The sequence below is a fragment of the Erinaceus europaeus genome, chromosome 3, assembly GCF_950295315.1.
Source record: "Erinaceus europaeus chromosome 3, mEriEur2.1, whole genome shotgun sequence".
In the NCBI taxonomy this organism is placed as follows: Eukaryota; Metazoa; Chordata; class Mammalia; order Eulipotyphla; family Erinaceidae; genus Erinaceus; species Erinaceus europaeus.
In genome coordinates this window covers 22,713,589-22,738,720 of record NC_080164.1, presented here as the reverse complement: position 1 = coordinate 22,738,720, position 25,132 = coordinate 22,713,589, and the positions used below count along the sequence as shown (strand labels likewise).

The window sequence follows — 25,132 nt, the reverse complement described above, 5'->3', positions numbered from 1 at the left end:
ATCCAGACGTCTGCTACATATACCACAGCTACTTAGAGGTGTGTGTGTGTGTGTGTGTGTGTGTGTGTGTGTGTGTGTGTGTGTGTGTGTGTGTGTGTGTGTGTGTTTCCAGTCAGCTTTGGGGTTCAGCTGAAGCTGAGAAATTTCAATTGGTTTTTACTCCCACAGTTGCATTTTAGCAATGGAAACACATTTATATAGCCAAGCTTCATTAACTCTACAAAACCCAATTCCAAATGGACAGCATACCTACAGCAAGTCTGAGTGCCTGCAACAACGGCAGTCATGGACACATGCTAAGGCATTCAAAGCAACAGGCAGGCGTGGGCTTGCTTTACAGTGGAGGACAGCAAGCCACACCACTGACAACATCACAATCATTCTGCTGTGTCACTCTACAGCTGCCTGGGATAGTAGACATTTCTGTTGGATTTTACTGAGAAATAGCAGCAAAATCAAGGGACAGCCTGGGCAGTGGGTCAGCGCGAAAGCACAGGGTTTGCAGTTTAAGGTTCTAAGTTTGATCCCTGACACTATGTGTGCTTGAATGATGCTCTGATGTTCTCTGATAAATACATCTTTCTTTAAGTATAGCATCAGGGAATGAACTCAGGGCCTCACACATCTGCGATACTGCAGAATAGCCTCCCCAGCCCGACTGTGTGTTTGTGTGTGTGTGTGTGTGTGTGTTGTTTTGAGAGGGGAGAGGGTGAGGGAGAGAGAAAGAGACAGAGAGACAGAGATAAAGAGAGAGAGGAGAGACACTATAGCTCTACTCCACCATTCATGGAAATTCTCTAGGTGCTATCCATGATTCTCCCATGTGACGCTAGGGCCTGGTACACTGAAAGGTGTATGGTCTACACTTTTCATGGACTAATTCCAAGCCCCAAATATTTTTAAAAACCTGGTAACACCAAAGAATAGTTGTTTTGCAGTATGGGGACAAAAATATTTTCCTGAAATAGCTTCCATTCTATCTTGATGCAAATATAAAAGAGAACTTACATTCATATTTTGGAGGGAGTGGCTTTAAGAAATGTACTCTTTAAAAAACATGAAAATTGCATTAAAGTATATAACTTGATGATGTAATGTACTCAGACATTTTGAATCACAACACGGTCAGATCACACGTCTGAAGTAGCAATATTTTAAGGCAAATGACACATTCCTCTGTGAGGTTTGCTCTTTAATCACTGCAACATTTTTCCACATGAGCTCAAACCATGGGTATAGCTGAGTGATATTTATCATCAAACAAATTTTCTACTTAGACCAGACAGAATACACAAAACACCCCAAGCCCCTGGGATCTCACTACAACAACAATCATCATCATCATTATTCACTGTATCTTCTAGCATTTTCTCAATGTTTGTATATTTTTATAAAATCGATTATTCTCCATCTTTTCCTCATCATTTCTTTCTCTCTTTCTTGCCTTCCTGACAGGGCTTTACTGGGGCTTAATGCCTGCATGTTTCCATAGTTCTGTGAAGACCTTTCTTTTTTCCAGATAGAGTGAAGATAAAAGAAAGAAAGAGACACCACACCACCCCTCCACCACCTGTGTTGTCTCCCTTTTGTATGTTGCTCCCATGTGATCAGGGATCCTTATCCTATGGTTTTGTCAATATCTCCATTTTACATATTGATATTTTTAATTAGGGTGGTTTATGTAACAGACTTTCATTCCTGAGGCTTGAGTCCCAAGTTCAATCCCTGTCACCACTATATGCCACGCTGAGCAGTGCTCAAGATATTGAGTTGTAAAAGTCATGACACATTTTTCCACAGAAAAACAAACAAATATGTCAAGATGAGTAAAACAGGAGAGGGAGTGGGTGCATCAGTGATACACTGGGACTCAGGTTCAAGCTCCCAGTCCCCATCTACAGGGGGGATGTTTGACATGTGATGAAATAGTACTGCAGGTCTCTCTCTCTCTTTCTCTCTCTCTATCTCTCTCTCTCTCTCCCTCTTCTCAATTTCTGTATTTCTATCTAAATAAATAAATGAAAACATTAAAAATAAAACAGGAATCACATATATCATATTTCTTCTTTCTCTTTCTATATGTACCTCCTCTTGGCATTAAATATTCTTTTTTTTTAAGATTTTATTTATTTTATTAATGAGAAAGATAGGAGGAGAGAGAGAAAGAGCCAGATATCACTCTGGTACATGTGCTGCCGGGGACTGAACTCAGGACCTCATGCTTGAGAGTATAGTTCCTTAACCACTGCGCCACCTCCCGGACCACTAAATATTCTTTTAAAGCATTAATATGTATGGGGGAGATAGCATAATGGTTATGCAAAGAGACTCTCGTGTCTGAGGCTCCAGAGTCCCAGGTTTAACCCTCTGGGCCATTATGAATCAAAGCTGAGCAGTGTTCTGTAAAAAAAATTTAAAAATAAATAATAAAATTAACATCCCTGAGCTGCTATTTCGCTGCAGAGGCACCATCATGAATTTGAACACACGTCTCTTTTTTACCACAGTCTGGAGTATTTCCAGGTACTTGCTAGTATGGTTAGCCCTGCCCTGGGCAATGCTGTACATGGGATACAGCTCTGATATCACATTAAAACCCAAGCTCCTGCCACGCCTCCTCCGGGGTACCTGGTGCAGGCTCTGTGCCTACCTGTCACTTGCGTAGGTGCGATCACCTGGCTGGCACTGGATGTAGAAGCTTCTGGAGCCAACTCCACAGGCACAGGGGGTGATGTTTTTTCAATCACTACTGTAGGGAGGATAGGGGATAAAAAAATTCAGACCTGTTCTGTGCATTGAAATTCCATTTCCAAATGCAAGTGCAATTTAGTCTAATAATAAACCACAGTAGCTCTCAAATAGCAAGGACCGTTATAGGTCCCTAAGCTCACAGTATTAGCCTAAAGCACTGGTTTCAACATTAGCCAGAATAGCTGAGCACCATTCAGAAGCCAAGAAAAACGACCCTCTAAATGACAGCCCCTCAGAAATGTTCTAATAATACATGCTACTCCTGACCACTGTAAACAGAGGGAACCATATCTTTTCTTTTCTCGCTAGAGTACAATACCATACTTGTACTAACAGTATATGGGCCTATTAATATGCTTAAGTGTTTTCCCCGCAGTTAATTTCCCTTAGGCACTCTCAAACTTAATCAAACATTCAAGTCAAAGGCACAAAGAACCCTTTTCCTTTCTTTCTTTTTTTAAATTTCTTTATTGGGGAATTAATGTTTTACATTCGACAGTATCTCTTTCTCTCTTTCTCTCTTTCTGTCTTTCTGTCTTTCTTTCTTTCTTTCTTTATCTTTCAAAACATGCTGGGTGAGCTACCTGGGAACTGTGGGTGTAGGTGAATCGTTGAGACGCCAGGGGAGAGCTGGGGCTGCCCGGGTTCAAGTTTGATTTTCTCCTGATCCAATGAAGATATTTCCTGGATGGTTGAATTTGACAGATGGAAAGAGAACAGAGTGGAAGGAATGAGCTTTAGTTTCCCCTGTAAAAGTCTCCTTCCTGAATTTTACTCTTAGCCAAACACCCAAGGACATGATCTGCAACTGTGAGATGGAGGCGGGGGGGGGGGGGGGACAGAGAGAAAGAAAAGAAGAATGGGAGGAAAGAAAGTAAGGAAACAGAGAAAAAAGAAAAAGAGGAGAGGAAGGAAGGTGGGAGTGGAAGAAAGAAGGAAGGGGGAAAAAGAAAAAAGGAAGGATAGAGAGGAGGGAGGGAGGGAGGGAGGGAGGGAGGGAGGAAGGAAGGAAGGAAGGAAGGAAGGAAGGAAGGAAGGAAGGAAGGTCGGTCATTCGGTCTTGTGCAGCTACTGTGGCAAAGCCCTTGAGATTTCCCAGCAGGCCTCATGCACAAACCCTCCACACCTTCCCATGTGCAGAGTGGAGCAGGAGGGAAAAAAGTGAAATGCCCCTGCAGACCTTTTCAGCAAATGCCTTGATCAGAGGCTTGATCTAGAACAAGGTGAAAACAACTGACCCGTTACCTCACTGTCGGTGGGAGAGGACCTGCCACGCTGAGCAATGGTCACACAGACACAGCCCACCAAGGCACACCCCACACCTGCAGGGTTTTAAACTCCTAGTCATTCTGCCCTCCCTTGACCTCTTATCTAATAACTTCTTGCCTCCAGTGAAACAGTGATCAGACTAATGAACAGGAAATTGAGGGCCTGGAGGACACCTACGTGGGTCACCCACTCATGTCCCACAGAAATGCAAGGTGCAATTCCTTCTTCCAGTAACTGGGGTTTAGGCTAGTTGAAGATCTGGGGCTCTCCTACCTGCCCACTCCCTGGGCCAGGCAGCCCTGATGTTCATGGTCAATTCACTAAAATTACTCATCTAGTCTCTTAGGTTACACTTCCCCTACACGTACACCTTATTTTAGGTCAATTATTCTTATCTTCCAGAAAGTTCTCTCCCTTGATCTCTGCTTCCAACTTCACTGTCTCTCCTGGCAGTCACCACCAGCTGTTCGGCTCTCCCCAATACGGGCATCCTGCCTGAGTATCACAATGGAAACACAGTCAACTGTGAGAGCCCAAGATACTGCAATGCCACTCGCTCTGAAGCTCCACCCCCAACCTCATCACTTATGTTAAAACCTCGGTCAGGAAGAAATCCATGCTGAAAGTGACTTATCATTTGCACTTGTTCCGATTTTTTTATGCTAACTGGCTGTTAGGTCCGTTTTCTGTTTGTTTGTTTTTTCATTTAGAGGAAGACAGAGGACAGACACCACAGCACTGCTTCACCATCATGGAGCTCCTCTGGTGCTGTCCAAGGTGCTCCCATATGGTGCTGGGTCTGGAATCCAGCGTGTTACACCAAGTTTACTATCTACTGGCCTCTGTCTGCATCTTTTTTTTCTTTTTCTAACCTGCTACTGGAGAAATTAGCCCCTACCTTTGCATAATTGCAATACCACTAACAGCCTTCCTAGCCCAATTTTTTTTAATACCTTGCGTTTTTGAGAGGAAAAGAGAGGAGAAATGGGGAGAAGCAGACAGAGGGAGAGACACCACAGCACCACACTACCTGCCCTCAGGATCCTCCCGCTATGCTGTCTCTGGGACTCCTATGTGGTGTGGGGGCTTATACCCAAGAGCTTCACACATAGTAAGATATACACTCTACCAGGAGAGCCATCATCTAGTTCCCTTTCACATCTTCTTTAAAGATAAAGATGGAGGGGCCTGCAGTTAATACACTGGGTTAAGTGCATATAGTACAAAGCGCAAGACCAGAGCATGGATCCCGGTTCAAGCCCCCAGATTCCCCACCTGCAGAGGGAGTCGCTTCACAGGTGTTGAAGCAGGTCTGCAGGTGTCTATCATTCTCTCCCCCTGTCTTCCCCTCCTCTCTCCATTTCTCTCTGTCCTATCCAACAACAACAACAATGGAAAAAGATGGCCACCAGGAGCGGTGGATGCATGGTGCAGAAATGATAACCCTGGGGGCAAAAAAAAAAAAAAAAAAAAAGGAAGAAAGGAAGAAAAGAAAGATAGAAAAACAGAGGGGGAGGGGAGAGAGAGATACCACAGCGCTAACTCTTCCTCAAATTTCACATATATGCACATTTCAGTTGGATTACAAAGTCCCTGCTCTGTACATATGCACTCTTAAGAACACACAATGACAGGAACATCTCTGAACCTTTCCTGCTACAGGTGGTCCCAGCCAACAGCTGCCTTGTGAAATTCTGCCCATGCCTAGGCGCTCTTGCCCCCGTCACACCTCGTTCCCACTACAGTCTAAGTTCCAAGGGCCATGGGGACAGTCCCCACCATGTAGATGGTGCTTTGGCTCCTTACTGTAAATAATGTCAAGGGTCATGCTACTGCACTTAAAACTAAAAGGGCCTACACCGTTGTAAAAGAAAACCACTAAAGGGGAGTTGGGCTGTAGCGCAGCGGGTTAAGCGCAGGTGGCGCAAAGCACAAGGACCGGCATAAGGATCCCGGTTCGAACCCCGGCTCCCCACCTGCAGGGGAGTCACTTCACAGGCGGTGAAGCAGGTCTGCAGGTGTCTATCTTTCTCTCCTCCTCTCTGTCTTCCCCTCCTCTCTCCATTTCTCTCTGTCCTATCCAACAATGAAAACAACAATAAAAAAAACAACAAGGGCAACAAAAAGGGAATAAATAAAATAAATATTAAAAAAAAAAAAGAAAACCACTAAAAGTAAAACAGAAACTTGCAATCAAGGAATAAATTACCTTCTCCGGGGGAACAGTTGCCACTAAAAACAGAAAAGAAAGAAAAACATTAGCACAATTTTAGACAATCAACTACATTTCACACATTTTTAAAGGCAGCACAAGTTTGGCCCACCTCTTAGAAACAACCAATATTACTGACTGGCCACATACTGATCCTTAACAGGATATACAGTATTTGAAATATTTTCTGACATGGATTATTTTTTAAGGCTGCCATTTATTTGCATAAGAAATGAGAGAATGAATACTACCCTCATGATGTCTGTGACATCTTCAGGTGCTATGGCAAGAAAATAAGGTAGATAGTTGCAAACCAGTAAGACCCAATTTGCTTCTAAAACCAACCAGGGGGTGAGATCAATCAATTTCATGGTGGACAAAGTTAACTAGCCTTCTCCTCCTGCCTGAGCACTAGCAAGGACACAGGTGGCATGGGCCCACATCCTCCTGCCCAGGGGGAGTCAGCAGATGCAAACATCTGTCCCTGACATCACCCCACGTGCACAGGGTCAAAGCCTCAGGCACCCTCCATCCCCAGGAGTGTCACAGCTTCACCAAGGAAGCAGCACAGCTCAGAGCAGGATTAGAACCCGGGAGAAAAGGCCTCCTCATCAGGCTAGGAATGTGGTCCTGCCCAGATCTCAGTTCTTCACCAACCAGAACCTCCTGTTTTCACAAAATCTCCCCCTGGGCTTCCTGAATTCTGGCCTCAAGCCCACTTGAGGAAAGCCTCAAGGTGTCACCAAAGCCAAGATATAAAACCCACACAAGTCCACAACTTTGTGCTCCTTCTATCCAGGGTGAAAATGTTTGTGTAGCAAAGCTAGCTGGTGTACTGATAAGCTGGCTTCAATGAAGAGACAGAGACTATCTCACTGTGAAAGTCAGAAACACAAATTCAGCTGGGATCTCTCTGGAATGTGAGACCATTACCACTTCCTGGCAATCTGTACTCCTTGGTGCCAGCACATCCCCTTTACAGTGGCGTCTGGCACGTTTTATGTCTGCTCTAGGGAAAACTTTGCTCAGAATATGGCAGACAGGTTCTCCGAGCCCCTCCCATCTCAATCACTCAGAGTCTCCTCTCTCCTCTTTCCTGCCTCCTACTACCTTCTCTACTTGTCAAATAGACCCCAGGGAACATGGTTGATATACTAATTCTTCTAGGTCTAGATTCCACTTTGTATATGATGTAAATTGTGTGTATAAATTGAGTGAAGATATAGTATAAACATTATGCATTCACGCTAAACTATGATCATCACACTTGATCTAAGTGTGGATGTGTGATTATGATTTAAATTGAGAGCTATCATTAAATATCCCTATAGGTGCAGAACCAAATTCAGGACATTGCCTACAGAATTGAAATCACTCTCAGGAATACAACCCCTCCCCCAAAACATGTGCCCGAAAAAGTATGGGACTGTCCAGAAATCACTCCTAACTGTGGCCACCTGCTAAGTAAGTACCTATAACCCTAACGCAGTCATTCTTAGTCATGGGAAATCTTGCCTAGCTCTTGCCCCAGGGGACATCTGGTAATGTTTGGACAGCTTTCCAGATGTAAGCACAGGAGCTGGGGAGGCTGCCACTGGCATATGGGGGTCAGAGGACAGAGATGATGTCAAACACCCCCCAGTGCCACAGAGCTGCCCTCTGCAAGGACTTATTCCTCTCCCTCAAGAAAAATAATCACCAGTGTCAAGGCTGAGAAGCCACTATTCTAAGACAGAAAAGAGAGACCGAGCAAGTACATGGGACAGCTGGTGAGGTGGCTGGCCACCCTGTCCTCTTACCTTTGGGCTCGGCCGCTCCTGGCCCGTGTTCGCGGGAGAAGGTCAGGGCCTCCACCGGCTCTTCCTTGGCTGGGAGAGGTGGAGGATGAGTACTTTTAGCAACAGGTTGAGTGTTCTTTGGCTTGACAAATACAGGTCCTTTACCTACATGGTGAAGGATTGGCCTGCGTCTATGAACACCAGACACCGTATAACCCATTCCACCAGGACAGATTTCCTTAAAAGCGGCTAGATTTGGGATGGGAAAATATTCCTGGTAAAAATCTCCAAACTTACAGAGCATGATGAATTATCTCTTAATCATCATTAACACAGTCACATTCAAGAGCTTCACACACAGATGCCCATGCTTGCATTTCTGTTAAACGTGCATATTTTACCAGAAAAAAAAAAAGCCAACCGTTTCTTTCATGAAACATTTCCCATCTGTTCATTCCTTACCCGGCCTGATCAGAATGCTACAGATAGCATGTTCAGCATCCATTTTATGTCATATATGCTTATCAACAATGACTAGAAGACATACAGAGTTCACATTTCAAAATTAATTACTTCTATGACCACAACACCTGATCAGGCATATGTAATGCCAGGGATCAAACCCAGGGCCTTATGCATGCAAGTTCTGAGCTCTGCCCACTGCATCACCTCTCCAGTTGCCTATATTTAGTATTCAGTATTATGACATTGTACACATGGAATACATATGTAACATTAGATTTTTTTCCACCTGGATGACCACTGGGCCTCTACACCTACACAATTCTACTGCTCCCTGAGCCTTTTTTTTTTTAAAAGCAGGTGAGAGGCAGAGGAGGGAGAAAGAGAGAGAGGGTGAGGAAGAGAGAGAGAGAGAGAGAGAGAGAGGACAGATGAGACACTGAAGCATTACTCCACCACTTGTGAAGCTTCCCCTCTAAAGGTGTCCCCACGTGGTGGCTGGGTCTTACACCTGGATCTTCATACATGTTAAATGTGTGCTCTGCTAGGTGAGCTACTTCCTGGCTTTCAACAAGGGGTTATATACAAAACATACACACACACACACACACACACACACACACACATATATATGGTTGTTGGAAAAGTCATGACGGATTTCTCTGTGCAAAAGTGTGTTATGACTTCCCCCAAAACCCAATATAAGTATTTTGCTGTGGGTGTGTGTCTAATATCCACAAAAATCAGGCTTCCTTCCCTTCCTGGCCCACTGGTGTGATTTCATTAAGGAACTCAGAAGAAACTAGCTAAGTTAGAAATCACTATTCAGGGATGTGAGATGAAGTCTGTGGTCCATTTTCAGTTGAAGAAACTAAGTGCTCAGTCCCATCAACTGTCTCAGCTGACATGGAGAGAGGCTGGTTAGGAAGGATGGGGAAGGTGGGAGCACTTCTGATGAGGACTCCCAGAAGAGTGAGCCGGACTCAGCACAGTGAGGCAAGCCAGAGAGAAGGTGGGGAGAACTCAAGAACAAGGGGGCATGCCAAACAAGAAGGGAGTTCCTTTCAAGGAAAAACAACAGTCTTTAGGCAGAAGCCCCCAGGCTGCTGGCTTTATTAAGAAGGGGACAAGGAGCTGCCCTCTTCCCTGGACCCACTACCCTCCCCTGGTACATGGTTTCCTGAACTTACACAAATGAACCAGACACATGGGATTTGCTAACTCATTAATCCCCAGGAAGACGTAAAAAGGGAAAAGATGAGGGTGGCAGGACTGTGTGTGGTCCAGGAAGAGAAACCACCTAATAATCCCATTAGCATCAGAGCGAGTCCCCAAACACAGACACTGAGGAGCAGATGGTCAGTGTTCTCATTCCTCCTCTGAAAACTGCAAGCAAACATCGTCATTTCTTACTGAATGCCTAGAGCTAGTTCTCAACAAAAAGGGAACGCTAAATCACTCCTCAAAGCAAGTCCAAATATTGTTTTAGACGTTTTTCTCGGGCCACACATTCAGATGGCACAGCCTCATTCTTCTGTGTGACCACGGAGTACAATTCTCACTTGAAAGCATCACTGTTCCCAGAAGGAGGCATCTTTCTTACAAAAACTTAATGTACTAATGAGCTAGTTTTTTTTTTTTTTTTGAAAATCACCACAGTGACCCCCCGATGGGTCAAGTATTTTTTTTTTATCTCCTGCAGAAATTTCTTCTAAATTATAGTCACCCTCTTATAGAGCTTTCACTAGGAAGGATAGAGTTGTCAAACTTGAACTGAAAGAGAAGTTAGTCTACAAAACATCAAGATAATTGATTTTTGTTGATTACCACTTCTTAATGATGAATAGAGATCCCTGGGAGGAAGTGAGGGCCTTTTGGAAGACTGAAATAATCTGGCTCACTGATCTAACACTCTACTGCACTCTGTGGACCAAAGTCCGCTTGGTCCACTCCATTAAAAATGGTGAGCCAGAATATCTAAATGTAGACTTCAAGTGACAGCTGCAGCTGTTAAGGGACAGCCTGAAGGTAGAGAACTCTGTGACTGTTTGAACACTTCCACAGGAAGAAAGAATCTTATCTAGTAAGCAACTGAATGGAATTTATTTTTATTTTTTTTATCTGCCACTCCTACTTAGGCCAGTCAAGCTGTGGTCACTCCTCCATGTGTAAGGTGTTTCTCTCTCCTGCTGAGCTCTCCTTAGTATAAATAAAGGGCAGAATCTGCTCTCGAGTTATCCATAGGCACTGTGAACTTTCAGTGACTGTATCTTTCTCTCTCTCTAGTTCGGGGGCATCAGACACAGCAAATGGGAAGAAAAGAATCAATCAGCTTGCCTAAGGTCTAGTGGACAGACAAGTGGTGGCGGCTGAGTAGGAAAGTCCACTCTAATTCATATTCATATATATATAGACAGAGAGAGAGAGAGAGAGAAAGGGACATCACAGAACCAGAGCTTCCTTGAGTGCATTTTTTTTTTTTTTTTGGTTGCACCACTCTAGAGTGACTTTCTCAGACAGACCAACAGAGGCAGGGAGAAACTCACCAGGCAGAACATGTACCTTGTCAGGGTACAGCCTAGGTTTGAGCCCCAGCACCAGAGGGGAAGAGCTATCACACCAGGAGAGGCTCTGGAGCCATGATTTCTCTCCCTTTTTCTCTTTTCTCTCTGTCTCTCTGCCTGGAGTGGTGCCCTGGTTCCAGTAAGTAAACAGAGAGGGGCTGGGAGATAGCTCAGAGGTTAAAACACGTGCTTTTCTTTTTTCAATTTTTAACATTTTATTTACTGGATAGAGACAGAGAGGAATTGAAGAGGGAAGGAGGAGACAGAGAAACAGACAGAGGCACCAGTACTGCTTCACTGCTCAGGAAGCTTTTCCCCAGCAGGTGGGAACTAGAGACTTGAACCTGGGTCCTAGGGCACTGCTAACATTTGTACTCCACTGAGTGCACCACCACCTGGCCCTGATGCAAGCCTTTCCATGAGAGAGACCCTGGGTTCGAGCCTTAAAACCCCATGGGAGCAACATGGACAGAACCAAGGGAGCTCCATGGATGGTGGGGTGGTGCTGTGAGGTCATTCTCTCTTCTTCTACGTAAATGAAATTAAAAGTGAATGAACACACCTGCAGACAGAAGCCAGAGCGCCATCCCTGCAACCCCCCACCCCAACCCCTGGAACATGCCCTGCACACATGGCCAGAGTAAGGTGAGCGAGCAGCTACGGGGCGTCTTACCTGTGCCTGGGAGGGGGCATTTCTCACAGTGGGGGCCCCAGGCCTTGCCCACGCTACAACAGCAGAGCTGCTTGGTGAGATGGACGGACAGGGGGTGCATGCATTGCCTGCCGGCACTGACGAGGCGGTAACAGGGCCCCTTCTCCTCGGAGATCACTGGGGTGTCCGCTGAAGCAGAGAGAGGAGACTGATGTCACCGGGACACAGCAAAAGCTGGACTGACGTCCATGCCGTGACGAGATAATTGGGATTAGACACTTGAGGGTCCAGGCATCAGCTGTCTGGACTTAAGAGTTAGTTTCTGCTACATCCCTGTCCCTGTTTTGATCTCTAGAAGCAGGGATTCCAAGGATGTTCACCTTGGGGACACCAGGGGACAGGGAGAGCTCCCTGCCCTCCATGGTCACTGCCAAGTGCAATTCTTTGAGTTCACAGAGCCAGACACGCCGTCAATGACCTGCATTGAGGCTTTCTAGGAGAACGACGTTGTCAAGCTCCTATAGACTCTATATCCCTGGCTGTTTGGGTTGTCTCTTTTTTGTGGGGGGTAATATTTAAATCATTTTATTATTTTAATGAGAGAGACACAGAAAAAGTTACACAGAGAGAACAGAACACTGCATGGCTCTGGTTTATGGTGGAGCTGGGGAATGGACCTTGGTGTGGCCATTATGTTCTCTTTCCAGTCCTGTTCGGATTTTGTTTGTTTGTTCGTTTGTTTGTTTGTTTTTACCTCTCAAGACTATTCCAAATGCTGAGCAAGGAACAAGTTTACTCAGTGTGTGTGTGTGTGTGTGTGTGTGTGTGTGTGTGTGTGTGTGTCCCCTAGTCTCCTTCTGTGACTTCCCCATTTGGTCAGAGGTGCCACCATCTTGCCAACTTTTGCTCTCCTACTCACTGAACATCAGCTTCTTCCTGATCCCTTTCTCCATCCTCTCCAGACTTCCCCCACAGATTTCTTCACAACACAATTAGCCAGCAAATCAGACTGGGCTGACCCAAATCACAATCCCCAATGAACACTACATATCCCTGAGATGTTACTCACATGTGACAAACTCAGAGAAGTCAGTCAGCACTGGTCAAGAGCCCAGGTTTGAACTTCAAACTCCAGACTGGAACACTTAACGAGCAACAAATGTCTCTTAACACTTATCATTTCAGCTGTTGCAGCTGAACCATAAAATTGAGTTATTTACTTTTCAAATCAGAATGGATGGTTGTTTAATATGCTCAGTATTATTTGGGCAATGACAGAGAAAATAAATGCTAAGGAAATGTGTAAGTGTTTCAAACATCTTATTGGCAGATTTTAGCAATCTTATTAAAATCTGGATGTCTGCCCTAAGCTCTGGATATCAGATCCAGTTACAGTCTAATAAAAACACTGAGACCCTTCTCCAAGTTTACCTAATCTGCAACCTTCAGTGGACTGAGTTTAACTAAACTATAAGTCAAATCATTTAATGACAAAGAAAAGCAAACATCCACAATAGAATCTACATCCAGACTCTGAAATCGTCCAGGCTTATGGTACAAAACTATTTAAAATACTTAGGCATGTAATTCAAATCAGCCAGAGATTATCCCCACATAATGGAGATTGTCAACAATGTAATTTTTGGCTTGAAAGTCCCAAATTGTTACACAGGTTCGCAATGTACCTTGTATTACAAACATGCTTTTGCACATCTTACTTTATCACCTGCCAAAAAAAAAAAGCCTGATTATTGCATGCCTGGTGATCAGAGAACTGTAGGAAAAAAAAATAAAGATAGAAAAAAGAACTTACGTGTCATACTTCCTATCTGCATGACAGTTTTTAAAGGAAAATAGTCACGATTAGTAACAATAGCGTAAGTAAATTCATTTGAAATTAGTGAGACTATCATTTTTATGTTGTTACACTTGTCTTTGTTTTTAACCTTGTGTCTGCATCTCAACTTTAGTCACAGAGTTAAGAAATGGGGTCACAATTAGAAATGAATGCTGGCTATCTTTATCAAAAACATGACTCCACCAAATGACAAGCTTAAAAATCTGGGAACAGACAGATGGAGCTTAACATCTCACTAAATTCTTTTTAAAAATAGGCAAATAAGTAGAACCTGAAATTCTGCAGAACAGAATACAGAATTTCTCTTAAAATTATCCTAGTAGATAAACATTTTTAAAGTTGGCTTTGAAAAGACTTTGAAATATGTAGTTTACCTTTCTACTAATAATGCACACATGCGCCTAACAAGCAAGGTTAACACTTAAAAACTGTGCTTGAGAACTTTCTATCTGAAATCTACCTCTCTAACAGCAAAGGGATTTATAATGATTATGATGGCTCTGATTTTATGGCAAAGGATCATTTTGATAAAACTCTTCTGCCCTAATCTTAGAAAATGCAGTCTGATGAAGGATACTTTTATCCTTACCAGATAAAAGTGAAAATTATAGCAGCAACATTTGCAAGGCAAAACAGTAAAACTGAGAATATTTTGGTGGCTTTGGGGACAAACAGGACAGACTATCTGAAGTTAGAAATGAACAGAAAATCTGACTCGAGGTTCTTGGTAACTACTTCCCAGACTTTTCCAGCTAAGCAAGCAGAGTGAAACCTCATGAAGTCAGGCAGCAATGACTCAAAATTTGGGCTAATTAAAGGCAGAAGTCAGCATAAAGTCTAACTCAGCCTCAACAATATATAAAATATGCAGGAAGGGAAAAAAATGGCCTTCCTTCCCAAGTTGTGTGAATTCTTTTGGATTCTTCTCATCCAAGTGGTGTGCTTGGGTCTTCAGTGTTACATTTTTTTAAAACACTTTGGAGAAAGTTCCATTGTACAGATCTATTTGAGAACACAGGGTAGACCTCCATCCTCGTCATTTTAATTGATGAGGCTTTCCTGTGTGTTCACAATTGTCAACTGCTGAGTCTGTCTTCCTTCCTTTAGATAAACTCCTTCCCTCTCTCTTGCGTCCCCTTCCGTTCCAAAAAAAGAGCTATTCCAAAATAAGGAAAGGGGGAGGGGAGGGGAGGGGAGGGGAGGGGAGGGGAGGGGAGGGGAGGAGAGGGGAGGGGAGGGGAGGGGAGGGGAGGAGAGGGGAGGAGAGGGAAGGAGAGGGGAGGAGAGGGGAGGAGAGGGGAGGGGAGGGGAGGAGAGGGGAGGAGAGGAGAGGCGAGGCGAGGCGAGGCGAGGCGAGGAGACTACTTACGAATACAACTTGAAAAGGTAGGATCCGGCCCAAATCCCAGTTTGCAGGTGCATCGATAACTGCCCATGGTGTTCAAACACTCACCATTAGGGCACACCCCCTGGAGTTGGCACTCATTGATATCTGCAGGGAAACACAATTCTTTTAGGAGACACCAAGCTCTGCTACTACAGTCCAGTCCGCATGTGAGCTGCATTCCCTTTCTTTCCCACTATAGGAATCCTGGATTAAGCACACCAGGAATGCTTCTAGTTTTGTTTTTGTTTTTTTGTTTTTTCCCACCAGGGTTATCAGTGGGCTCAGTGCCTGCACTACAAATCTACCACTACTGACAGCTATTCCCCCCCTCCCTTTTTTTCTTTCTATTTTATTGGATAGGACAGAAAGAAATTGAAAGGGCAAAGGAGATTAAAAGGGAGAAAGAAAGACACCTGCAGACCTGCTTTACTACTTGTGAAGCTTCCCACACCCCCTCCCCAGGTGGGAAGCAGAGGCTCAAACCCAGGTCCTTGCACATGGTGACTCAACCAGCGCACCACTGCTACCACCTTCAGTGCTACTAGCTTTTAATGCAGTAGCTGTCAGTGACCTAAAATCACTATTTACTGGACATCTGCACTGTGAAGAATATTTATACTGTACTTCCTGTGTACCCAGTTCTGTTCTAGGTGCCTGGGATTCACATATGTAAAAATTTCTGGCCTTAATAGACACATGAGAAGGTTCTCAAAGTCACTGATTACCAGGGATATGCAAATAAAGGCAACCATGAGATACCACTTTAGACCTGTGAGAATGTCATACATCAGAAAGAACAGAAACAATAAGTATTGAAAAGGATGATAGGAAAAGGGAGACTTCTGCACTGCTGGTGGGACTGTAAATGGGTCCAACCCTTGTGAAAAACAGTCTGAGAAAAACAGATTTCTCAGAACACTAGAAATGGACCTACCCTATGGCCCAGCGAAAGCAAAAACACCTATCAGAAGAGATCTATGTGTGCCTATGTTCACAGCAGCACAGTATCTAACAGCCAGAACCTGGGAGTGACCCAGATGACCAGCAGCAGATGAGTGGCTTAAAAACTTGTAGACAAGGGGTCTCTGTACTCCTGTTCCATCAGGACCCAGAAAGAGGAGAAGAAACAAAAGACACTTGTAAGTAGTAGGTGTGACTTAGAAAGGAACAGACGGCAGGGCCATAGACAAAAGGAGTAAATATAAATATAGATAGCTAAAGAAATAAAAGTCAAGCCACTATCTGTGATCTTGGGAGATCTAATGCAGTTTCCAATGGAGGGAATGGGGACACAGAACTCTGGTGGTGGGAAAAAATGTAAAATTATATCATTACCTTATAATTTTGAAAATCAGTATTAAATCACTGATGAAAAATTTTTAAGTGTGATATATATATATATAAACATATATATGTAATGGAATATTACTCAGCTGTTACAAATTAAGAAGTCATCTCCTTTGTGTCATCTTGGATGGAACTTGAAATCATGTTAAGTGAAATAAGCCAAAATATAAAGACAATTACTGAATGATCTCACTTATAAGCTGGAATTAATAAACAGGGGCAGGGAGGGAGAACACAGTGAAATGTGGACTGGGAACAATGTATTGCACCAAAGCAAAGGACTCTGTAAAGGAAGGGGAAGGAAGGGGGAGAAGAGAACAGGGAGGGGGGGTCCTGATGAATAACGGAAACTGTACCCAGGTGCCAATCACTGCACTGTGAATCATCAACCCCCAAATAAAAAAATATGTTTTTTTTTAAATATTTATTTTATTTATTTATTCCCTTTTGTTGCCCTTGTTGTTTTATTGTTGTAGTTATTATTGTTGTTGTTGTTGTTGGATAGGACAGAGAGAAATGGAGAGAGGGAGGGGAAGACAGAGAGGAGGAGAGAAAGATAGACACCTGCAGACCTGCTTCACCGCCTGTGAAGCGACTCCCCTGCAGGTGGGGAGCCGGGGTTCGAACCGGGATCCTTATGCCGGTCCTTGTGCTCTGCGCCACCTGCGCTTAACCCGCTGCGCTACAGCCCGACTCCCTAAAAAAATATGTTTAACTGGAAAAAAATCCCAGCCTTTACAGTCCTCATTTTAGTATTAGTACGTTACTGCGTATGTGCGCGAGAGGGAGAGAGAGGTGCCTGATTACTGCCTCTGCACTTTACTGCTTGGTTGTTTTGGCTTGCTTTTCTTGTGTGGTAATGAGCCCAGGGCTTCAGCTATTCAAGGCATTAGCGCCACCACTGAGCTGTCCATCCAGTCTGCACACTGGTTATTGAGGGGCACTCACTCAGATAGATTAGAGACTCTAGACACACTTACAGCCTGGCATATGTACAACAACATAAAAAGTAAAGAAGTCAAGGTCAGCAAAATAGCTCACTTGGATAGTGAAAAAAAAAGAATGAAGGGAGAGAGAAAGAACGAAAGAATGAAAGAGAGAGAGAAAAGGGGGGAGCAGGACAAAGAAAGAATCAAAGACAAGTTCTGCAGAAGCCCATCTGGACATCACATGGCCCAGGGACACCAGACTCAGATTACAGACAGACAGTTAAGTAACAGTGAGAGTAGTCAGGAAGAGAAAGAGGTACTTAAGCTCAGCTTCCCCAGAGACCCACCCTACCAGGGAAAGAGAGAGGCAGACTGGGAGTATGGACCGACCAGTCAACGCCCCTGTTCAGCGGGGAAGCAATGACAGAAGCCAGACCTTCTACCTTCTGCAACCCACAATGACCCTGGGTCCATGCTCCCAGAGAGATAGAGAATGGGAAAGCTATCAGGGGAGGGGATGGGATATGGAGACTGGGTGGTGGGAATTGTGTGGAGTTGTACCCCTCCTACCTTATGGTTTTGTTCATTAATCCTTTCTTAAATAAAAAATTAAAATAAAAAAAAATTTAAAAAAAATTTTTTTAAAGAACACTGAAACTTTCCAGTGGTAAACAGAATACTGGAAAGGAAAAGAAAGGAATCAAAGATGCCCAGGAGAGCAGGGGAGATAGCATAATGGTTATGCAAAGAGACTCTCATGCCCGAGGCTCCAAAGACACAAATTTTTATTAATATTTTATTTATTACTTTTGTTGCCCTTGTTATTTTATTGTATAGTTATTATTGATGTTGTCATTGTTGGATAGGACAGAGAGAAATGGAGAGAAATGGGGAAGACAGACAGGGGAAGAGAAAGACAGACACCTGCAGACCTGCTTCACCACTTGTGAAGTGACTCTCCCACAGGTAGGGAGCCAGGGGCTCTAACCGGGATACTTCCGCTGGTCCTTGCGCTTTGCGCCACATGCGCTTAACCCGCTGTGCTACCGCCAGACTCCCCAAAGACGCAAATTTAATCCCTCATACCATCATAAGCCAGAGTCGAGCAGTGCTGTGGTTAAAAAAAAAGAAAATCACAATAATAAAAATAATAATGCCCAGGAAGTTTCTGATTGGAAGAAGTAGGACAGGACATTGTTGGTTTTGTGAAAACGGGGAGAAAAGAAACAGATGGGAGAGATGTCTTTCATCCACGCAGGTCACAACAGGATATCCAAGTATAAACACCCAGCAGCAACAGACTCGGGAACCAAGCAGAGAGAACACCGTGGCTGGAAGGAGAGACATCAGACCCTTTTCACAGGGCCATGGCTGCAGTCCAAATGCTCGCACACCCAAATTCACATGATGGAAATCCTAACCCCTAAAGGTGATGGTACTGGAATGGAAGGGGCTTTGAGAGCTGCTGAAATCATGCAGTGACTGGAATCTGCAAAAATAAGGTTGGTGCCTCATCAGAGAGGCTCCAGAGGACTCCAGTTCCTTCCCACAGGTGGCTCACAACAGAGATCTCTGCCAACTGGAGGTGACCAGGCTGGTGACTGCAGCATGGACTTCCTGTCCCTGCTGTGTTTGAGTGATAGGAAATTGGCATTGGTAGGAAAAACCTGGAATTGGCTGGCATTATTTTTCTTTTGTTTGACCAATTACATTCTACATTTCAACAACTCAAAAGACTTAAACAAAAAAGCATATCCATGCAGTCCAGGAGATGGTGCAGTGGAAAAAGACAGTGGAATTAGAAGCATGAAGTCCTAAATTCAATCCCAAGTATTGCATGTACCAGAGTAGTACTCTGCTTCTCCCTCCCTATCATAAATTAGAAGAATAACTAATGTTTAAATAACCTAAACATAACAAACTTAGAGATTTTTCTTAATGGAGAAGGTTTTTAAGGAGCAGATAGATAGCTCACCTGACGTAGCTCACCTGGAAAAACAAACATTTTAATATGTACGAGGGCTGGGGCTCGTGCCTCAGGGCACCATCACATGGAAGTGCCACACAAAAGGGAAGCTTCACGAATATTGAGGCAGTGTTATAGCATCTCCCCTCCTCTCTATGTTTTAGCCTCTAGCTAATAAATAAATAATTACTGCTGGGAGCAGTGAATGCATACATGCATTAAGCCCCAACAGAAAACAAACAATAAATGCAATCCACACCCATGGTCAGTGGGGAAGCAATTACAGAAGCCAGACCTTGCACCTTCTGCACCCCATAATGACCCTGGGTCCATACAGAGGGACAAAGAATAGGAAAGCTATCAGGGGAGGGGATGGGATATGGAGTTCTGGTGGTGGGAATTGTGTAGAATTGTATCCCTCTTATCCTATGGACTTGTCAGTATTTCCGTTTAAAAAAATATACTTATTCCCTTTTGTTGCCCTTGCTGTTTTATTGTTGTAGTTATTATTATTGTTGTTATTGATGTTGTCATTGCTGGACAGGACAGAGAAATGGAGAGAGGAGGGGAAGACAGAGAGGGAGAGAGAGAGACACCTGCAGACCTGCTTCACTGCTTGTGAAGTGACCCCCCCCCTGCAGGGGGGTAGAGAGCAGGGGGCTCGAACTGAGATCATTACGCCAGTCCTTGCACTTTGCACCATGTGTGCTTAACCTGCTGTGCTACTGCTCGACTCCCCAGTGTTTCCATTTTTATAAATTAAAAAAAAGCAATCCACTTATACATTCTTTATTTTATTTATGTATTGGATAGAGACAGAGTGAAATCGAGAGAGGAGAGAGAGAGAGAGAGACCGAGACCAAGACCTGCAGCGCTAATTTGCCACTTGTGAAGCTTCCCCCTGTGAAGCAGATGGGGGACCAGGGGCTTGAATCTGGGTCCATGTGCATGGTAACCCATTTGTAAATTCTAATTACTGATATGTAAACTTTCAGATCTGAAGATTAGACAGGAATTATATTTGTAATGCCCGTTTTGTTCCTGAGAGGCTCGTTTATGCTCTAGAGGTTAAAAAGAAGCAAAACACAAGAAGATGCAACAACCTCCCTAGTGGTAATTCATTTAGAAACCTCAAATTAATAAGAAACATAAAACAACTGTCTGAAGGGCTTCCTGCAGCTATCACCCTCTTTAAGACTTTTCTACTTACACTAAAAGAAACCAAAGATCCACAGCTTGTGATAAGATCAAAACACAGGAAAAGCAAACATGTTACATCTGATGGGGATACATTCAAGGACAATGTCAGGAGATGTTATCAAATCAAATCCAGCCATTACATGCATCGTGACTGGCAGGCTATGAACTGTTACTCTATTTAGATTTCAATGCCTAAGACTGTTTTAATCAAACAGAAGCTGCTAAGTTGGTTATAACTTTCATAAACACCTCGCTCACTTTCAGCTTTAATCCCCCGACTCCAAAGCAATCTGCCACGGGCTGAGGTGGGTGATGCCAAGGAGACCACCCGCTTGACACTCAAGGCACCCTCTACTGTGAGCACTGAATGTGCACTGTGCTCCCCACAGCAGCTTCGGCAGCCCTGTGGGAAGTGAGTGTGTGCACACCTGCTGCCCTGCAGGGAGCTGTGTGTGATTCACAGAGTGTGTGTAACTCACAGGCCTCTCAGCGTTGTCAGCTTACAAAGGAAGTGAGGCAGGTCCAGCAAGCCCCAGGAACTAGGTACAAGGTGAGAAAGGGGAACGAAGGCCTCTATAATGTGAGAGTTTCTGAGCTTTCTGGGCAGCCAGCTGCACACACTCTGCTGATGGGGAGAGGTTCCATCCCACAAACCTGGGAAACAGGAAACACAATTTCCGTGGTCTTTGCCCTAACTGGAGAGACCATGAGGCTGATGGCTGTGGACTACTTACTTAATTTTATTCTCTTTTTAATTACTTTTATTTTGGATAGAGAGACAGAAACAGAAGAGGAACAGGGTAGATACAGAGGGAGGGAGGAAGTGAGACACCTGCAGCACTATTTCACTACTTATGAAACTTCTCCACTGCAGGTGGGGATAGGGGGCTTGAACCCAGGTCCTTGCACATTGTAACATGTATGCTTTACCAGATGCACCACAACCCAGCCCCACTTACTTGATTTATTTACTTATTTTTTTGCCTCCAGGGTCATTGCTGGGGCTCGGTGCCTGCACTACAAATCCACTGCTCCTAGATGCTTTTTTTTTTGCCTTTTGTTGTCCTTGTTATTTTATAGTTGTAGTTATTATTATTGTTGTTATTCATGTCACTGTTGTTGGAAAGGACAGAGAGAAATCAAGAGAGGAGAGAAAGACAGAGAGGAGGAGAGAAAGATAGACAACTGCAGACCTACCTCACCTCTCATGAAGCAACCCCCCCTGCAGGTGGGGAGCCGAGGGCTCGAACCAGGATCCTTAGGCTGGTCCTTGTGCTTAGCACCATGTGCGCTTAACCTGCTGCGCTACCGCCCAATCCCCTTGATTTTTAAAATTATTTATTAATGGCGGTGGGGGTGGGAGAGAACTAAAGCATCAGCCTGGCATATGCAGTGCTGAGGACTGGGCCTGGGAGCTCATGCTTGCAAGTCTGGTGCCCTACCATCTGTGCTACCACCAGAGTAGTGGGTCATTTACTTTGGAAAGAGGAAGAGTCCACACTTGAAGAGGACTGAGCAGTCTTGTGAACTCCTGGACAGTACTTCGCACTAGGCACACTGAACCCCAAAAGCTAGACAGGAACGCTGCTTCACAGGCAGATGCAGTCTCACGAGAAGTTTCTAGAACTTGGGTTTGCCTTGCTTCCGGCCACCTTCCTAAGACCAGTCTGCCCACTTCTCCTCTTGCTCCTTCGCTGGGTGGTCTCTTCCTTTCTACAGAGTCACCACGCCCACCTGGCTCTTTCTGGACCCTCTCTCAAAGGCAATTCATAAACTTACAAACTATTCATGCCCCCCCCCCAGGTGAGCTGTGTGTGAACTGCTTCCTGAGCAGGTGCACTGAAAACAAGCAAATCTGCTACTGAAATAAACAAGAGATGGAGGAGCTCTGGTCTCTAAACCAAAGCAGGGCAGTAACCCAATGATGCTCTACGTCCGGGTGCTCCAGGGGCGAGAGGGCACCCAGGACCTCGCCTGCTATTGCTGTGTGTGGGAGGAGGTTTCCCCCAGCTGCCCACCTGCTGCACTGCGGGGAATGAATGACATGAAACTGTCTGGAAGATGCTCTGTAACTCACCAGCATCCTGGGCAGGGAGCCAGCTTCAGAGGGCAGACCCACTCCCTCTATAGTCCTAGAAGTACAGAAAGACTAAATGCTCTGGGTGAGCAAAAGCATACTGGAAACTGCCTGATTTGTGAAATGGCCTTACTTGTATTTCCCAGTTTATAGAGAGGGGAAGAGAGTGGAGAAGAGAAGGGCTTCTCCCCTGCAGGAGTAGGGGGGAGAGAGGAGGAGCCCTCTGGGAGGTCCCCAAGCACCTATGCACCGCAGTCTAGAGGCCTTCACTTCTCTTCTACACAGTCACAAGGAGGTTCCATCCCCAGTTTGCTGCTGACATTAAGGCGTATAAGGAGAACAGAGCCCAGACTGGAAGCTTCCCTTATCAGGAGGATGGTTCCATGAGTAAGCTTCTATCCACTGAAAGGATACCATGTCATCATACACTAGAAGATTCTATGTGATAGCATCAGCAAGCAATATTGTTCATTGCAATAGTAAGCAAACAAACAAAACTTCCAGGGGGCAGGTGGTGGCACACCTGCTTAAGCTTAAGCACATAGTATTACCCCAGAGAATAAGCACATGAACCCGGGTTCGAGACCCCGCACTCCTCACCTGCAGTGGGGATGTTTCACAAGTAGTGAAGCAGTCTGCAAGTGTCTGTCTTCCCTCCCCTCTCAATTTCTCTCTGTCCTATGGAGTGAAAAGGGGGAAGAAAAAAAGGCCACCAGAAGCAGTGGATTTGTAGCGCTGGCACAAAGCCCCAGTGACTGGAGGCGAGAGAGAGAGAGAGAGAGAGAGAGAGAAAAGAAAAAAAGAAAAAAAACCTTCACAGTTACCCAGGGATCATCACCCGAAATTTTGATATGTGTATTGTGTATATAAATATATACAAAAAATGGCAAATACACACACACACACACACACACACACACACACATTTTATAGGAGACAAAAGTGACTTTTTGCAGTTTTATACTGTCCAGTTTCTAGATTTTCATTGTTCTCCCTTGTTGGGTAGTTGCCACCTCCCCCTGGCTTCTGCTTAACCATATGCCTATATAGGGATTTTACTGATCCAAAGCTTTGGTCTATTTACATAAATCACTTTTACATAAAGCACTCCAGGGCATTGGTGGTTCTATGATAGGATTCTCTCCTGCTCCACCCCCTCCTTGACACACACTGATCCCTTCTTTGTCACACCCTGATTTTCACCAGTCACTTTTCTCTCCACCCTCTCTATATCACATCCTGTTTCCACCCTACTTGGAGAGTATAAAAACAGCTGCTCTTCTGATTAAAGACACTTGGAAATTGCTTTCCGGCTCCGAGAGTTCCAGAGTGTATCTCCTGCGGAAGTTGGTGCAGCACGAGTTCCTGATCCCTCTCCCACACAGCAGCCTAGATCAGCTCCAGTTGAGTTCTCTCCAACCCAGAGAGCACTAGCTCGGGAAGAAGTACCCTCAGGCTATCCTGGCACTCCCTGGCTATTGATGGTGGCTCTGAGGAATGAACCCAGGGTCTCCCACAAGTATGATACTTCTGAGCTGTCTCCCTAATCTAATTTTTTCATTCTTCACTTTTCTGGTCAATCAGTTCACAGAGAGAAGAGACTCCAGTGCAGCACTGCTTCACCATCCACAGAGATGCCTGCTTCTGTCCCTGGTGCTCCCATGTGATGTATGCACTCGACTGGGCAAGCTACCTCCCAGATTTAGTTTCTAAAATTTAAACATGAGATATGACTTATTTCTATAAATAGGGAGGATTATTTTACTTTCCTTTATTTGATTTGATAGGGCAGAAAGAAACAGAGGGAGAGGAGAGAGGGAGAGAGGGAGAGGGAGAAGCAGAGGCATACACGAGCAGACCATCTTAAGCACTCATGAAGTTTTCCCTCTGCTTCACCATTGGTGAGGCAACCTCCCTGCAGGTGGGGAGCCAGGGGCTCAAACCAGGATCCTTATGCCGGTCCTTGAGCTTCGCACCATGTGCGTTTAACCCGCTGCACTGCATGACCTTTTTTAAAGCTCAAAAAAAAATCTGGCTTCAGATGCACTTTGGGGTACATTCTATCTCAAATGGGAGCCCTGCCTGGTAAGTCTGGGTCATGAGCCTCAGTGGGCCCGAGTGGATCTGTTTTGTAAATTTACTTCATTAAGGCAGGACAAGAGGCATAATAAAATGACGCAGAAAGAAAGCTATGTGGCCACTCTTTCAGATTTGCTTTCACGGACTGGGCTCATTTGGAGTCAGCTTGCATTCAGCAAGCGAGAAGAGTAGAGAAAGCAAATTGTAGCCCACTGATTCAACCCGATCTAATTACACTCCATCTGAAGGCACAATGGCTCATTCACGCAACAGACCCATCCTGGGTCCGAAGCGCTCAGGAAGCCCCACACCAGCTCAGCCACAGAGGATAAAGAGGATTTCCTTTCAAGTTTTCAAGATCTTCTATGAAAACAGAATCTGGACTGAATCTGTCAATTACAGACCTTGGCCACGTCCAGGCTAAAAAGACAGGCAATTTAGTAAGGTGATTTCTCTACTTAGTTGACTCACAAAGCAGGTAAAAAGAGTGTTAGGTGAGCGGAGAAGGATTTGGTTTCTCCTAAATGTGTTCCTGGTAAATCTCCCCAAGCAGGCCAACCCTCTATTCAGAGTCTGATTCTATGCCTACACATTGGCTTTA

The 25,132-nt window shown here is 44.6% G+C and overlaps 1 protein-coding gene across 16 annotated transcripts in view; it reads right to left on the bottom strand.

The window, feature by feature from the left end:
• Nucleotides 1-25,132, bottom strand: part of LTBP1 (latent transforming growth factor beta binding protein 1) — a 304,975-nt gene that overhangs the window by 115,323 nt on the left and 164,520 nt on the right. For 4 of the 16 annotated variants that reach the window (XM_060186845.1, XM_060186847.1, XM_060186849.1 and 1 more), the window contains 6 exons: nt 14,916-15,038; nt 11,710-11,877; nt 8,032-8,259; nt 6,230-6,252; nt 3,336-3,435; nt 2,651-2,749 (listed from right to left, as the gene is read on the bottom strand). In XM_060186845.1, the coding sequence (XP_060042828.1) occupies nt 2,651-2,749; nt 3,336-3,435; nt 6,230-6,252; nt 8,032-8,259; nt 11,710-11,877; nt 14,916-15,038 (741 nt within the window). The remainder of the gene's footprint in view (nt 1-2,650; nt 2,750-3,335; nt 3,436-6,229; nt 6,253-8,031; nt 8,260-11,709; nt 11,878-14,915; nt 15,039-25,132) is intronic. The other 12 variants (XM_060186846.1, XM_060186853.1, XM_060186856.1 and 9 more) reach the window with 5 other exon arrangements.